This window comes from Stegodyphus dumicola, chromosome 3, assembly GCF_044657685.1.
Source record: "Stegodyphus dumicola isolate Sdum_Otavi_A_Nest chromosome 3, ASM4465768v1".
NCBI classification, from domain to species: Eukaryota; Metazoa; Arthropoda; class Arachnida; order Araneae; family Eresidae; genus Stegodyphus; species Stegodyphus dumicola.
In genome coordinates, this window is record NC_140770.1 from 41630138 (window position 1) to 41647228 (window position 17091).

The window sequence follows — 17091 nt, forward strand, 5'->3', positions numbered from 1 at the left end:
TATAACACTAATTTTTTATACAATTTTTTCGAACCATGCGAGTGTAATAAAATTGAATGCAAGTAAATTTTTTACTGTACGATTAACAGAAAGGAAAAATATTAGTGGTAGTTTCGTCAGTGTCTCAAATACCAACCGTTCAGAAAACATGCGAAATCAAAAATCCTATGTGACTTGCTGTCGACATTCGTCAAGCGCTAAAAATCCCTGGAATCTTGAAGATTATCGATGCGTGCCAAAAAGCGAAGGTAAAGAAGAATGTCGGTCGCAATAAAAAGTCCAGGAAATATGCGCTACCGTTTTTGCTTTACCCTTGCCATTTCTTCCCGCCATCCTTTTGGATTTAGTCGAAATAGAACGCTAAGTTTCTTAAATCCTCGAAGGGAAGAAAACATTCTTAGCATTAGATTATATATATATATATATATATGAAACGAAATAGTTCTTTTTTAGTCAGCATTTTTTGGTTCAGTTTAGTGCGTAATCCATCCGTACTGAGCCAGCTTTACTAAAAGCTATTAATTTATCGTGATGTTTAAGATGACTTATAGCATATATTTAGGACAATATACACGTTATTTGTTTTAAATCTACTAGATTTTACGTTTTTGATTGTAAAATAATGATAATTAAATACAACATAAATGAATTGCATTTGAGCCTACAATTTTCCACAAGGTTATGGCATTAAATGATAGCATATGAGGCATCGTGAGTTAGATGCGTGTTTTGATTTTAGATTCTCCACTTGATGATTTCAATATCAAGTAACTAAATTGCAAAAAACAGCGTTCTGATGTTTTTGCTAGTGAAAGACATTTAGCGAAATTTTTCATTCATGTCTTCTTGCAACGACTGCCATCACTTAAAATGAGAGTCATTTAAATGAATTTAAATGAAATATAATAATTTAAAATGAAAATTGTTACTCCAGAATTGTAGTAAAAATTTCAGAAAAATTGGTTTTCATTAACTGGAAAACTATAGATATATGCAGAATTAATTTTCAAATGCTTAGCTTTAAAACAGAGATCGTTGGTAAATTTTTAGAGAGGATGTGAACTAGTTTGATAGCAAAACGACAGATATAGCCATACATCCAGTAGGATAGCCACGATTCCAACTCAGGCCAAGCTATCAATGTGCAGCTATTTTACCCATTCGACCACTCATTGACTGGACGTGCAGAAAAGAAATCATTACATACAATCGTAACTAAATAGATAGCTTAAAACATTATTTCAGTAATTAATGATTTAAATATTGTAACATAAGTTATTTTATGCAAAGTTAGCTAATTTTCAATAAAAGAAGTACTTATTCGTAGTTTATATCGCAATAAAAGGATTTTCTGAGTAATAAGGTAACATTAACAAAATGCAGTCAGATAAATGATATGGGTCTATCTTTAAATTTCGAGATGAAAATTAGCTACTAAAAAGGCAAATCAGTAAATAATCAAAAAGAATTATTTCCTAATAATAACAATAAGATTTTTGTCGCCTATAAACCGGTAGGTCGTTTATTTGATGAAATGACCTAGGAAACACATTTAAATTTTGTTTCACGTATCGGAATTAATATATTGCGAATTAGGTAAATTCTTCAAAATTTGGATGAGTTCAATTCCCGTCCTTTTTTTAATTGAAATTACTCTATGTGTTTTGAGAAAAACTTACCAAAATTTTCTTTTCTTTAAGGAACGAATAGTTCTGCTCCATTTTTCCTAAAATTTTCCCTTTCCTAAAAACAAAATTAGATAACAGCGATAGAGCAAAGTTGAAGGAAAGAAATAATTACTTTTACTTCTTTCCTATTTTATATTTCAGTAGATGGCTCTAGTACTCTTGATTTTTTTATAATTACTTATATTCTCCTGTTAGTGTTTATTTGAGCAGTCAACTCTTGGCAGCAAATTAATTTATTTCTAGACAAACAGAAAGAGTTCTATTACATTCTTTCCAAATATATAGGGTATTTTGATAGAACTAATGCGAGTCTAATGATGAGTTTTGTATAATTTGAAAATTCAAACTACTTTGTATCTCTTGCGTGTGCAAATCGTCTTTATCACGTAATTCGGAAGCAAACTAAACAAAGCCCATTAACGGACGTGCTTTCCACGCTATGGGAATTTTACCATGAAACGCTGAAAGAGGGGAATTATCCGGTAAGAGAACTGAAACAGACTTCCATTAAATTTCAAGTTATTTACTTAATAAACGATGTTAGTAGAAAGAGATTGCACATTTTATAGGTGAGAATCCGGTTTGCGTTTATCAAATTGTTTATTCATCTTTCATCATTCTTCGAGAAATGCATGTTTGTGAATCAAAAGACAGGTAAGAATTTCAGAATTGGAGGCGTTTAGTTTTTTAATTCTCGCTTTTGTTTCCTCTAATGAAATGAGATTTCTGAACAACAGTTTAGTTATGTTTACTTTAACTCATTTAACGCTGTTTTTGTCTCGTGATATTTATTTTATGGAAAGATAACTTTTATATACAATCACTTACACCAAGAAAGTAATGAAATATTTTGAAAAATTTGCAGTGTATAATGAAAGGTAAATAAGTTATGTATTATTTATTTTAATGCTAGGGATTTATTTACATAATAATGAGGTTGCATGCAAGCGTTATTTTCCTAATAAAATTAATGAGACAATTAGGGATACGACATAGGCTTACGGAGTAGCATCCTGTTACCTATAACTAAAGAAAGAAAGATACGTAAGCGCTGTTGTTGGAAAAACATCTCGAGGCTTTTTCCCAACAGATAACATCCTTATCGCTAGGATGTCGCCAACAAACATGAGCTGGTAGCACCGTGCATCAATATTCAGTGGTTCTATAGCGTATAGTTCAGTATTAAAAAGTTTTGGAGTGCTTAGAATATCGTCTCCAGCCATAAGAATTTTGGTCATAAGATAGAAGAGTGAAAATTCCTGTATGACAAGATTTATATTTCTGGAATCTAATGCATTCCAAATTCGGCATTTCTGCTTATGCAACACAATCTAGCGTGTGGGCCTTCCTTTGCAGTGAAATGACTTACATTAAACAACAGATCATTAAAGGAATGAGTCGAAGACACGTTATTTCCCTGCATTCCACGTAACTTATTATTCCACGTAACTTCGGATATTATTAGAACTCAAAGCTAAATTTATTCTGTCCATTCCCTTGTTTTACTCATTTCTTTACTGCGAGACATATTGAAAGCACCTCGTCTATTTCCTGCATGCAACGAACTTTGATGACTAGCTGACAAATAACTACGACTGGATAAAAATTGTAAGAATTGGAAGCTCCCTTCAGCTCACCTAGACACCAATGTCCCCATAGCTCAAAAGAAGGGGCCTCGTCTCTCCACAAACGAGGGCAGCCAGCAACCTAGCCGCCCCCCAAACAACAAACAAAAATGCTAAATTAAAAATAAATAAGCACATCTAAGACAAAATTACAAACAAACAGACAAACAAAAAACAAACCGCAAACACAAATTCACAACATAGAACACCACAGATATCTAAAACCTATAAAAATACAAAATTTAATTTTAACAGAAGATTCCTACAAGCGCCCTATTTTCGTTGATAAACTTAATTAGAGCAATGGTATATGATTTAAAAACTTTAAAATTAATGACACTTACATTAAAATTAGTAATGTTAAAAATCTGTCTAATGGGGGCTGTTAAACGACAATCAACCACAAAATGCCTAGCATTAACATCAACCTGACAACTATTACATAGTTGATTTTCCTGCAGATTAAATGGGTTGAAATAGAATGGAAACCTACCATATCCAGTTAAAACCTGATTAACGTCAATATTGTTCATACATTTCATTTTATTCGTGATTTTAATTAGTTCCATAAATCCTTTGTTTTTAGATGAAGAGAACCACTGTATTTTCCATTTGATAACGTAAAACTCTTTCATTTTTCTAATAGCAATTTTCTTCGAACCTGTTACTTCAATATCCGTTGCATCGACATTTGAGACCGCCTGCTTGGCCAGGCTGTCAGACCTCTCATTACCAATAAAGCTTATATGGGCTTTGACCTAATGTAGCTTAATATTTAAAACTATGACTGGGTGTCATAAAATGTAACTATGGTTGATAACTGTGATAAACTAATCTTAAATACTGTTTAATGGTAGCTTTAATACTGTAGTACAGTCTCGGTTATCTGAGCTTGACTCTGACGGCACAGGGTCCGGATAATCGATTTTCATCTATAAAGTTTGACTTTCTTTGGGAGCATAAACTAGCATCAAACTTTTAACAGACGTTAAGCAAATAATCTCTGTGTCTAAAAAGAAATACTCTTGAAATGATTTAAAACAAACTCTTTTTATTGAATCAGAACTTGAACATAAAACATGCTTCTCGTGCTTGCCACGATCAGCCACCACTTGTGGCGATGTGACTTAAGTAACAGTCAAATTAAAATTCAATCATAGTAGTGAAAGACAACGCGCGGTTTCGAGCGGCGGAAACACGCTCTATCCTACAACTCAGAAAACTTACTGGTATTTTTTAATAAAAAGGGTAGAGATCGAGATTATTCTTCTTTCTATAGATCAATTAATTTATTGACTTTGGTAAAATTTAAGATAAGCTGATGGAAAACAGATTATGACTTTACTTAATATGTGAAATAAAACTGAAATAAAAAAAATCTGATGTGTACACCACATGACTTCCTTGTACGGAATATTAAACTATACGCATTTTTTCTTGCATTTTATTTAAACTTATTCGATTGAATTAAACCTACTTCGCCGATAGCGCATAAACCACAATAGAATAAATGCATTCTTTAAAATTCACTTTGTTTACCGTAGCGACACTCTGGCGCTAGGTTTACTTAACAGTATTATATTCCGTTCATATAACTCAGAATGCACAAAATGTATAACATTTAAAGAATTATCTAATCGTCGCCACCTGTTCTATTCAAATACTATAATAAAGATAGAACTATGTATAAAAGAAATTAAGCAAACAAAACAAAAAAGAAACAGTTTTTCACAGACGATTGAGTATTTCTCATTTAATTAATTCAGTTCTTACTTCGCGAGAAGGCAAAAATACATAAAAACTCAAAATATCTATATTAAAAATTACGAAGTAAATCTCAAACGCTTATTTCCTCGAAAAAATTCCAGAAAGAATTAATCATGATTTAATTGGCAATAATAAATGAATGCGTTATCTTTGTTGTCGCGAAGCTAAGTTTCTCTAGATTGGCAACAAATCCACTAGTCTCCTGTTTCAAATGTAAACATCAATGGTCGCCATTAAAAACAGGCTTAGCGGCAATTAAACAACTTTAAAACTGATGATAATTCTAAAAATATTTCACGCAGATTTACTAAAGGCATAAAATCCTTAACCGGAAGATAAAAACAATATAATCCAATCATTTTTAAAGAAAAAAAATGTACAATTTACAAACATATAAGAGTAAGAACCTGAGATTACTGAGCCGGGTAATAGAGTGGATATATATATAAATATATTTAAATACGTTTGGTGCGGCCGATTGCAACCAAAATACGAGGTGCAGATGTTATAGCAGTCCTATATACAAAATTTCAACGTTCTGAGGCTACTCGTTTTTGAGTTATGCGAGATACGTACGTACGTACGCACGTACGTACATACGTTCGTACAGACGCCACGAAAAATTCTCTTCAGAATTCATTTTAAAGCAGTTTTATAATTTTTTTGAAGGAAAAGAGTATTTTATTCTGTCCTTACGTACAGATATCACGCAAAAACATTGTTAAATTGCATTCGATAGCGGTCAAAATGGATATTTTCGTTGAAATATGCTGCCTGAAACTTTTCGCGATTACAATACTTCCTTTTACTTCGTACAAGGAAGTAAAAATTCGTACATTTTCAATGTTTTTTTTTCTATTTCTATGTCTAAGCCCGCCCTATTTTTTCCAAATGAACATCTCAATAATACGCTAGAAAAATGTCATTACTATACTAATAATTTGAAGGTATATTTAAGGAATTTGAAGGTTTGGCGCACGAATTTAAATTACCTTTCACTATTATTTTTAATAACATGAATAAATACCACAAAATCTACAAATTGATCTAATTAATTTATAGTCTGATAAAAATCTTATTCAGAGATTCAAAGATACAGATCTGATTAACTTCATCCATACTTCTCAAAAGATAAATATCCTCAGTAACGAATTTTTGTAGCAAGAACTGTAGACATTAGGATTTTTTGGAAGCAAGAGAGATCGAAAAATTAGCAACCCTCTTCGCCGGGAATCAAACCACGGACCTCTGGAATACCGGCCCAGTGTGCTGACTACCACACCACGAAAGGACTCCAAGAAGGTGGGAGATATACCTTATATACTCCCCCTTTTAAAGGGCGACTGCGGTTTTCAGGGGACCTAACTGCCAAATCCTGGGTGAGGAGAATCATCATCCAACACCCTTTTAGTTCGGGCGCCACTGTAGAGACATTAGGTTTATTGGAAAAACTGGAGAGATGAAAAATGAGCAAACGCCTTCGCCGGGAATCGAAGCACGGACCTCTGGAATACCGGCCCAGTGTACTCACCAACTCACCGCGAAAGCACTCCAAGAAAGTGGGAGAGATACCTCATAATTACGTTTCTGGGGAAGTACATTTATATGTTAACAGCTTTTTTCACTAGACTAGACTAGACGCTTTTTTCACACCTGATAATTAACAGTTCTAACAAAACGGCCCTATTGATCATGAGCATTTACAATACTTGATGAAGATAGTTTTCAGTAATTTTTTCTTCAAGGTTACGAACGCTATCAAACTCAAAGCGTCAGCAAGTGTCAAGCTATACTAAAAACATAGAAATGTGTAATTATTTAAATACAATCATATGTATTTTTACATGTGTTGACAGAAGAATTTAATGTACACAAAAGAAAGAGAAAAGGTTGTAGTTACTTATTTTAGAGTTTTGTTCTACTGGGAAGTTTTCTCTGGAAATTTGATAAATTTTCATAATACGTTTATTTAAATTTATGTGAAAAATAAAATTCGACGTATGAAAAATTATTTGAGATAAATGTTAATCCAAAACTTGACGTTTAGTTGCGAGTATATTTGAATTACGAAATTGTAAGCAACAGAAATTTTTACAGATATAAAATAAGTACGGTAAATTTGAATTTTTTTCTTTGCATTGTTATTATTATTGTTCATTTATATTTTGATAAATATTTCGTAAATGAAATTTTGTCTTTATTAAACGGAAAATAAGTTAAAATTTAGCAGATGTTTGAGTTCGAAAGTTTGTTAAAAAAAGGTCTCGTCCTTTAGCTGCTTTCAGATCGTGCATACGGCTCGCCAGCTACTTTAGGGGTATCAGAAACCCCTATACCGACAATGTTAAATTGGCCATTTTCCATGTACCTTTTCTCAAAATCTGCTGTACATACAAGCTTGAAATTTTTTCTGTAATTAAAGTATACCTATCTGATTATACTGAAATGAGTTTTTGAAACATTTTGAATTTTAGAGTAAATTACAGAATATTTTGTTAGGCATAGTGAAATTTAGCACTTCTCTCACACAAAAAAATTAAAATTTTTTTTTTAAAGTTTATTACAAAAAGTGTAGCGAAGCGGTATCTTAACTTTAAATTAATAAACCTAAGAATACATCACTGCGAGTGGACTGTAAATTTAACCTTTATTCGCGGTTTGAACTTTCGAACACAACACAGCACAAAGTAAAACGACAGAGTTACAATTAGCGGTTTTAAGAATGCAAGAACAAAATGCGAACTACGCATACAATCTGCGCATTGCGAAATAATATCTCACAGACAGGCAGAGAGCTCTGGTGGCTGAAACATTCCGCCCGGCGTTGAAACATCGTTTCAAAATAAATAGCTTTTACAAAATGAAATTATCATAACAATATTAAATTATGCAAAAATGTATCATCAAAATATTCACAAGAAAACATAATATGTAATTATGCAATGAAACTAAATTGTTCTCAAAACAGATGCACAGAAGCCTTGATACAATTCAGGAACTTATATAGCTAAAGCAAAGTACAAAGTTATAATGCTTTAGGAAAAAAACTTAATCGTTGATAGGCAAAACACTAAGTTTGTGAATTGGCCTTTTGAAAACTCCGTTAGCGGTTTTGATCTTCACGATACGCACAATATTATCTGAGCTAGGAAAAAGTTCCTGGTTTTCCTCTTCGAGACACAAAGCGCTTTAAAGCGGCAATAAATGATTCTGATGTAAGATTACCTACTAATTCAATATGTATAGCTCTTGTAGTAAAACACACGAATACACAAATGTAGCATTTCATTGGTTTTACTCCTCGACCTTGCCTGGGCTTCACTTGAAATGGCCCGGCGTAGTCAATTCCAACTTTGGAGAAAACCTTTGACGGAGCGACTCTAGACGATGGTAAATCAGACATTATCTGGGTAGATGTTTTAGCTCGTACACGATGACATTTCACACATTTCCAAATCTGTTGTCTTACAACTGACCTAGCGTGGATTATCCAATATTCTCTTCTAATTACTGATAGCAATAGCAGGGGGCCTGCATGAAGATGGTATTCATGAAAATGATTCACTATAATCTGTGTTATGTGATGTTTCTTGGGCAACAAAATAGGATATTTTCTGTCCTGCGCGATGTTGGATTGTCTTAATCTTCCTCCAACGCGTATAAGTACATTCTTATCGATAAACGGGTTCAAAGAAAGGATCTTACTATTTGAGTTTAACGGTTGATTCTTTTTCAGAAGATTATATTCATTAAAAAACTCATCCATTTGAACTACTCTAACAATTGCATTTCTAGCGTATTGCAATTCTTCGGTTTTAAGGTAACCCTTAAGTCTTGTTGCGGTAGATTTAGCTGAATTATTCGCAAACCGAAAACACCATGCGATGATTCTTTTAAGTTTCAAAAATGATGAAACTTCATTAAGGACTGGAATTTGCGAAGCGACTGTTCCAATTGAACAAGAAATATTTTTCCGTTGTTCCCTTAAAGACTGTTCTGAAAATGGTAAGTTGATAGAGAATGGAATATTATTTGAATTAAGCCACTGAGGACCTGTCCACCACAAGTCATGAGTAGAAAGCTCTGAAGGCAAAAGACCTCTTGATGCGCAATCAGCTGGATTCTCCTTTCCTTTTATGTGATTCCAATGCGATGAAGGTAAGACTGATTGAATTCCTGAAACGCGGTTGGCTACGAAGGTTTGCCAGCGTGTTGGTTCTGATTGTATCCAGGACAAAACTATCATTGAATCACTCCATGCGTAAATACTGTCAACATGAATTTGCAATGAATTCTGCACAGCTTGAACCAAATGCACTAATAGAACTGCAGAGCAGAGTTCTAAACGAGGAATAGAGATTACTTTCAGGGGAGCTACGCGAGTTTTTGATGTTAGTAGCTGCACCGAAATTGAAGAATGATTTGAAGACTTTAAATAAATCACTGCGGCGTAAGCTTTCTCTGATGCGTCACAGAAGCAATGAAGTTCTACATTTGTAGATTTGGGCAATAATACTCTCCTAGGAATATGAATGCATTCAAGATTTGCGATATCTTCACAATAGATTTTCCATCTTTGATTGATTTCATCTGGCAATGGATCATCCCACGAGATTTGTAATTTCCATATGTCTTGAAGCAAGATTTTTGCTGCAACTATAAAAGGTGCTAACCAACCAAGTGGATCAAAGATTTTCGAAATAGAAGATAAAATTATTCTTTTAGTAGAACACTCTCTGTTTTCGAGATTTCCAAAGTGGCAAGTAAACTCGTCTTGCGTTGGATACCACTCCAAACCCAATAATTTTATTGATTTAGTATCAACTACGGCACATGAAGAATTTGAGTTCCGAGCACTCAAAGCAGTTTCCAAAATCGAGCGATCATTAGTACACCATTTATGCAATTGAAAGCCACCTTTTTGTAAAAGTTCACTCAGTTGGGAAATTAACTCTACTTCGTTTTCTACTGTGTCTGAACCAAATAGGACATCATCAATATAACAATTGTGTAATATTATTTCAGCTGCCTTTGGGAATTTAGTTCCTTCGTCAATTGTTAGTTGTTTGAGTACGCGAGTAGCCAGGTATGAAGCGGAAGTAGTGCCGTACGTATCTGTGCACAACCTGTAAGTTTTAATCGGCTTCGATGGATCATCTCTCCAAAATATTTTTTGGTAATCGCGATCTTCATCATGAATTTGAACTTGTCGATACATTTTCAATAAGTCACTAGTAATGGCTATGGGATAGCATCTAAACCTCAAAAGAATAGTAAATAAGTCGTCTTGTACCTTGGGACCATTCATTAGCGTGTCATTAAGCGATATCCCTGATGTAGTTTTGGCACTAGCATTGAAAACGACGCGTAATTTTGTGGTAAGACTGGATTCTTTTAGCACGTGATGATGAGGTATATAATAATGAAAATTTACTTTATCTGGATTATCATCGGATAATTCTTCCATGTGTCCAAGTGATAAATATTCGGACATGAAGTCTTTATACTGTTGATATACTTCAGGAGTTTTTATTAATTTTTGTTCTAGACTAAGAAACTTGCGAAAGGCTGATGGTCTGGAATTACCCAACTCATTTCTTTTAGGCTTGAATGGCAGTTTTACTGAGTAACGACCCTTTTCACTACGCACGTGATTTTCCACGAAATGATTTTCACACAATCTTTCCTCTTTAGTTAAAGGTTTCGATGTGGGAATTTGTTCCAAATCCCAAAATGATTTAACTAATTCCTCCGTGTTTACGTTTAGCGTATTGACTGAAACCTGCTCACGGTTTGGGAATTCAAAATGTGTAGTTCCAGCAATTATCCATCCTAACTTAGAACAACATGCAAATGGAAGATTTTTGCCCCTTTTAATTACCTCGCCATTTATTAAAGTAAGGAATACGTTAACTCCAAGTAAAATATCAATTTCTCCCGATTCATGAAATGTAGGATCTGCTAAAGTTAAATCCTGGAAATTTTCATATAAATTCAAAGGTAAAGTTACACTTGGAATGTTTCCTGTAATTTTGTCTATTATGTAAGCGGATGTTGAAATTCTGTAATTAGTATTAAAATGAGGTGTAAACAACAAGTCAACTTCTCCAGTAGTAGTTGTATTGAAAGTACCTAAGCATGCCACTAATATCTTCGAATCCTTTATGCTCAATCCTAAATTGATAGTTGTTTTCCGACGAATGAATGATTTTTCACTGCCTGAATCTAGTAAACATCTACAATTTATGAATTCCTGGTTTGAGTTTTGAACCTTAATTGAAGCAGTACACAAAAGTACATGACTACGTTTACCATTAGCATGAGCACCAAAAAGTTTATTTTCATAGTTGTTTGCACAAACAGTTGGAGAAACCTCACTCAAAGTGTTTTCTGGTTTAATTTGCGATTTCGGAACAAACACTTGTGCTTCCGGTGAAGGGAATCTAGATGCATTTTTTGGTTTGAAATTATTTTCTAAATGCAAAATGCTATGATGATGCTTAAAACAATGCTTGCAGGTGTTTGCACTCTTACACATTTTAACTTTATGGACATTAGACAAGCAATTAAAACAAAGTTTATTAGCCTTAACAAACTCTATTCGTTTTCGCACTGGTAAATTTAAAAAATTAGAACACCTGTATAAAAAATGATCTTCTTTACAAAATAAGCAGGTAGAATTAGAAATCAGAGAAGTAACCCTATTATACACTGGTTTATCTGATTTATGCGTTGTACTAACTAAAGGTTTACTGTTCTGTAATGTTCTAGCGTAATTCTTCAAAAATTCTATCAAGTCATTCAACTTTGGTATTTCATCTTTTTTTAATTGACGCTCCCACCACAACTTTGTCGAAACGTCAAGTTTTTGCAAAATAATATACAACAACAAAGTATCACTAAAATTATCTATCCTTTGATCTAATATTTCCAATGAGCGAGTTATTTCGTTTACGTTATCTACTAAACTTAATATCGAGGATGCAGATTCCGTTTGTAATTGTGAAACGTTAAGAATTCTTTTAATAAAAGCAAATATCTGTTCTCTCTTATTAGAAAATCTCTCTTCTAGTAAATTCCAAGCAATACTGAAATTTTGATCAGCTATGGGAATTGACTGAATAATGCGATAAGCATCATTTTTCAAAGAACTCTTTAAATATTGTAATTTTTGAGCTCCAGAAAGATTTGAATTGTTGCGAACACTAGCGTTAAATAAATCTTTAAATGTTATCCATTCAGTTAAATTTCCGCTAAATGTGGGTAAAGATAATTTTGGTAACTTTAAACTTTCAGAGATTGATTCAGGTACGACAGGTTTGTCGCCATTTGCATTTACTACCTTGTAAATCTTTAACTTACGAATAATTTTTAAGTGAACCTCCTCAATTTTCTCTAAAATCGACTGTTCTTCGTCAACGAAAGTGTCTATTTTTTCATCATCACAATTTGTATAAATTTCTCTAAATAGAGATTTAAAATCTTCCTTAAAAATTTTACATTTTTCTAAGATTAATTCAGCTTCAGCATTATCTAAGTTATCATAATCTATTCTCTCAATGAATTTAATTAACTGTGTTTTCAAAATTTTCTTTCGTTTTTTTTCTATATCTGACATTTTGAAAATATTCTAAATTCTCGATTTTACTAATACTTTAAACACAACAATAGTAGCAATAAGGAAATCTCAAATGCAATTAAAATGCTTTAACTATTTCACTCACCTCGAACATTGTATGCATTCCGTAAGTCTTGAGAATTCTAAACCGAAATTGCATTATCAACTCCATTACGGACACGTAGAATTCTTATTCACAAGCGCAGGTTTTTCTCGAAGCTCCGGCGTATGACGACCAAATAATGTAGCGAAGCGGTATCCTAACTTTAAATTAATAAACCTAAGAATACATCACTGCGAGTGGACTGTAAATTTAACCTTTATTCGCGGTTTGAACTTTCGAACACAACACAGCACAAAGTAAAACGACAGAGTTACAATTAGCGGTTTTAAGAATGCAAGAACAAAATGCGAACTACGCATACAATCTGCGCATTGCGAAATAATATCTCACAGACAGGCAGAGAGCTCTGGTGGCTGAAACAAAAAGCTTATTTCGGTAAATATTAGGGAACCTAATAAATAAGCCATAAAAAGTTTAGATACCTGTGAGCAGTAGTTCCTGAGAAAAGGTACATCGAGTATAAAAAAATCACGTTTTGAGAAAAACGCGTTTTTATGTAAAAATCCTCATTGATCAAAGCAGTAGATGACAAATTAAAACTATATTTTTTTTACAGTTCTAATTTTCATAGAGATTAAAGATTGGTATTTTTAGAAAGATAAAAATGTAGAGACTTTGAAAATGCAAAAATCCGAAATCACAATTTTTTGATGATTTTGGGGTTCCAACTCCCCTACAGGTCGTGAATGCAACCCACCTACAGTATGAGTTTGAGATCACAGCTGTATATAATTTCGAATGCATAACCTTTGAAAAGCATTGTGAAATGCAGAAAATTTGATGTTTGCAAGAATAAGTTTTTGTTTTTCAGAGAAGAAATTATTCAAAGAAATAACTGTGTTTAGAAAAATCTATAATGGCTATAATTTAAAGAGTTGTCCTAATGTATAACTAGAATGGAATGAAACAGGAAGAAATTTCTCTCATTTTCAGAATAAATATGTTTATTTCGAATCCGTGTAGTTAAATTCTGCTTACTGGATATAAACACAACAACAGATCATAGATTTCCATGACAAATACAAAAAGACTTATCCAAAAGATACTACGGTATTTTAATATTGAACATTCGCAATAATCATACTCACTTTAAAAGACCTCCTCCCTCCTCCACAAAAAATTGTCGTTTCTCATCATAAGCGGTCGTCTTTGGAAGTTTTCACTAGAATTTTGCGCAACTAGTTTGGGGGAGGGTAATTTTTCAAACCATTGGAAATGTCATATTAACTATTAGAAATTATATCTCAGAATTAAACAAAATTTTTCCCTTGGCAGAATTACCTTATTTAGGAGTAGCTTAGGAAAAGTTTATTATATCATATGTCGACATAATAAGCCATTAAAATTCACCAGATATTTTTAATAAGATATGATCATATCTTGTTAAAAATTCTGGTGAATTTTGATGGCTTCTTTTCACTCCCATATTTTTCCTGTTGCTGAATGTGTATTATTAATAATTATTCCTTACTTATTCCTTCTTAATCTTTTCTAAAACAACGGAATTGTTGCATTTAACCGAGTATCCTGTTATTTTCTCAGAAAATTTTCTTTTACCTTTATGAATAATCCTCTTACTTTGTTTTGGTTTGGTTTGGCTTATGTGATTACGGCAAAGCTTCGAGGGCTGTCTGCCTAAGGAGAGGGATGCCTTCGTGGAGGGCTTTCCAAGGCAAATTGGTTCGTATACAAGTTACACATGGAGAAAAACACAAAAACAGCTAGCCCGTCTGCTGGATTCAAACCTCGGACTGAACAACCAGTGTTCAGGGATTTTACCCCGCGGCCGCTGGTGGGCCGCATCCTTACGTTGAAGCATATGCAATAGTCTCTGATCATGCCTTCTTCGCTCTGGTGATTATAAAGTTATCACGTGTCTTCAAAACACAGTTTCTATGTAATTTTATAGTTTATAAATAAATTTATAATTTAGTATTTAAAGGCCTTATGTCGGATATCAAACCTTGGGAATTAAAAATACTTCTTCTTAGTGTCCTTTAATATACACAGCCAGTACAAATTAAAAAGAAAATTGTAGAAAAGTGCTTTATGTTAATTGAGTGCCAGAAAGCTTAACTTTTCTCACGTAGTCCAATGAGACTCACCTTCACTTACGCTGTTATTTTATTCATTTGCATAATTTTAGTCACAAAATATAACAATATCTTTTCATGCTGCAAGATTTGTTTTCATGAATATGTCCATTTATAAGAGAGTATTTAAGTAAAACTCTTAAATGGAAAATTAACATCATTTGAAGGTAATTATCAGGATTACTTACATAACGATTTTATTATTAACATGAATTTCCACAGTAGTATATGATAAAAACGAATTGCAGATATTATTCTATATAACAGGCGTATTGTATTTATGAAAAAGATCTAACCTTTCATAAGTTAAAATATAATATACTCATTAAGGAGCAATGAAGAACAAACATAACTGCAATAAATATTAATAATATAACGGGAAAAACACGCCAGTCGCATGGATGGAGCAGCCTTACAAATAATTCTGTTTCTTTGCTTATATCTTCTTATAGTAAACACATCATAATTATAATATTTGTGCTTCATGACTTGTAATTAATTGTCAAATGCAATTATTATTTACCTAGGTTATTATTAATTATTTAACTAGATGAGAATTTTCTTTAATTTATATCTGTTTACATTATTTTGAAAAAAAATAAAGGCTATATTTAAATGAATTCAAATCAACGCTTATAAACGCGAGCAAAAACGATCTATAATTCTTTATGCTATTTCCAAGCCCTAATCGATCTACCATACCTTAGTCAAAAATAACTCCCATCAACATATCAGACGCGCTTAATCTCTTATCTAATCTCTAGAGCACAATGGTTGAGCACTTAACGTTGTTGACTTGCCTAATTCCTTCCTCCACTGCTGTCCATTAAGTATTTTTACGCCATTATGAACACTTCTTTCTTGTTTTTAACTAAGAAGTGAGAATATCCGGCATGAGAGATTCAGAACAAAATCACCAAGCTGTTGGGTGGGGGAAGGAATCCGCAACTCTTTGTCTCTCCTTTTTTCACGTCACTTACCACCGAATATACATTCCTTTATTTTTTCTATTTTTTGCTCATGCTGCTCTATTCATGAAGCGCTGTAAACGGAACGAGAAAAAATATCTGCTTATCCGGACCGGATATCGATCGCTTCCTGTGTCGGGGATAAAAGAAGCAATGTATCCGTCGAAAAGACTGTGTCGACTAACTCATTTGTGGGAACTTAGTAGAAAATTAGTGTTGGAGAGTTAATGAGCTGATGTCAGACGTCATGCCAACTAAGTAAGAATTTCTCAATCATAATTCGAAACACGTTTTCTGGGCAAAATGTTAAAACTTTTCTGCGTTTATTTTGGGGCCAATGTATCAGCTTTTTTTTAATGTCCTAACGATAATGATTAAGGAAGGAGATTTAAGTCAGGAATTTATTCTTATGTCTGAGATATTTATAAAATTAATGTCTAGATAATAAAAGAAAATTCACTAAAGAATTTATTTGAAAATTGATGCTTAAATCTTTCAATATAAGTACCCTGTTTTTGTTCAAAGAGCATTCAGTTTCTCGATATCAATTACCTTCTTTAAAAACAGCCAACTACTGGTTTTAGATGTTTTATACTTAATGTTACGATAACTATTAGACTCAGAGGATATTAAATCGGCCTACAAATTTGAGTATGATCTAAATAAGTGGATGCTTTATGTGTTAACATTGATTTATTGGGGTAATTAAGAAAGTTTTCTTTTCATTATGCACTCATACCAGGTAAAACGAATAGCCATTAAGCTAATATTAAATTTATTTGTATTTTAATTAAAGTTCATTTCAGTACTTCTAATTATGTTCTCCCACCAAAAATTCGTGAAATGGATGATGAAGCAATGCACCATTTCGCCAAAAAGTATTTATTTTGCAACCCCTCCACTGCTCTACACATATTCCACGGTGAGACAGCAGGTTATGATCCCTTTCCCTTTTACAGGAATTTCAGCGTTTTAGCATAGCAGTGGACTCATACTGCAGCTTTTGCAATCTTCAGCGAAGTTTTGGACTTGGCTTTCTGCACACATGCAGTGTAATGTGGTTTTTCTTAAATGCTTCATACACCTATTTTTAACTTCTCATTTAATGATTGAGCTGAGGTGCAATGTCTGATTCTTTTTGCGAAAACATTGCGGGGTGCGTGGGTAAAGTGCAAAAAACCGAGAAGTATGCGTGTCTTGTATGGAAA

At 33.1% G+C, this 17091-nt stretch overlaps 1 protein-coding gene and 1 long non-coding RNA gene across 3 annotated transcripts in view; one reads left to right on the top strand and one right to left on the bottom strand.

The window, feature by feature from the left end:
- LOC118184219 (adenylate cyclase type 8-like) overlaps positions 1 to 17091 on the bottom strand; it is a 411974-nt gene that overhangs the window by 195689 nt on the left and 199194 nt on the right. Inside the window, exon 1 of one of the 2 annotated variants that reach the window (XM_085812800.1) lies at positions 12805 to 13045. The exons of the other annotated variant lie outside the window; for it this stretch is intronic. Coding sequence (XP_085668926.1) covers positions 12805 to 12870 — 66 coding nt within the window. The 5' untranslated portion in view covers positions 12871 to 13045. Of the gene's footprint in view, positions 1 to 12804; positions 13046 to 17091 lie in introns of those variants that run through there. 2 annotated transcript variants of the gene reach the window in all.
- The window catches only part of LOC146997971 (uncharacterized), a 123549-nt gene continuing 122174 nt past the window's right edge, over positions 15717 to 17091 (top strand). The window contains exon 1 of the long non-coding RNA XR_015040178.1: positions 15717 to 16141. This is a non-coding gene — a long non-coding RNA (uncharacterized LOC146997971). The remainder of the gene's footprint in view (positions 16142 to 17091) is intronic.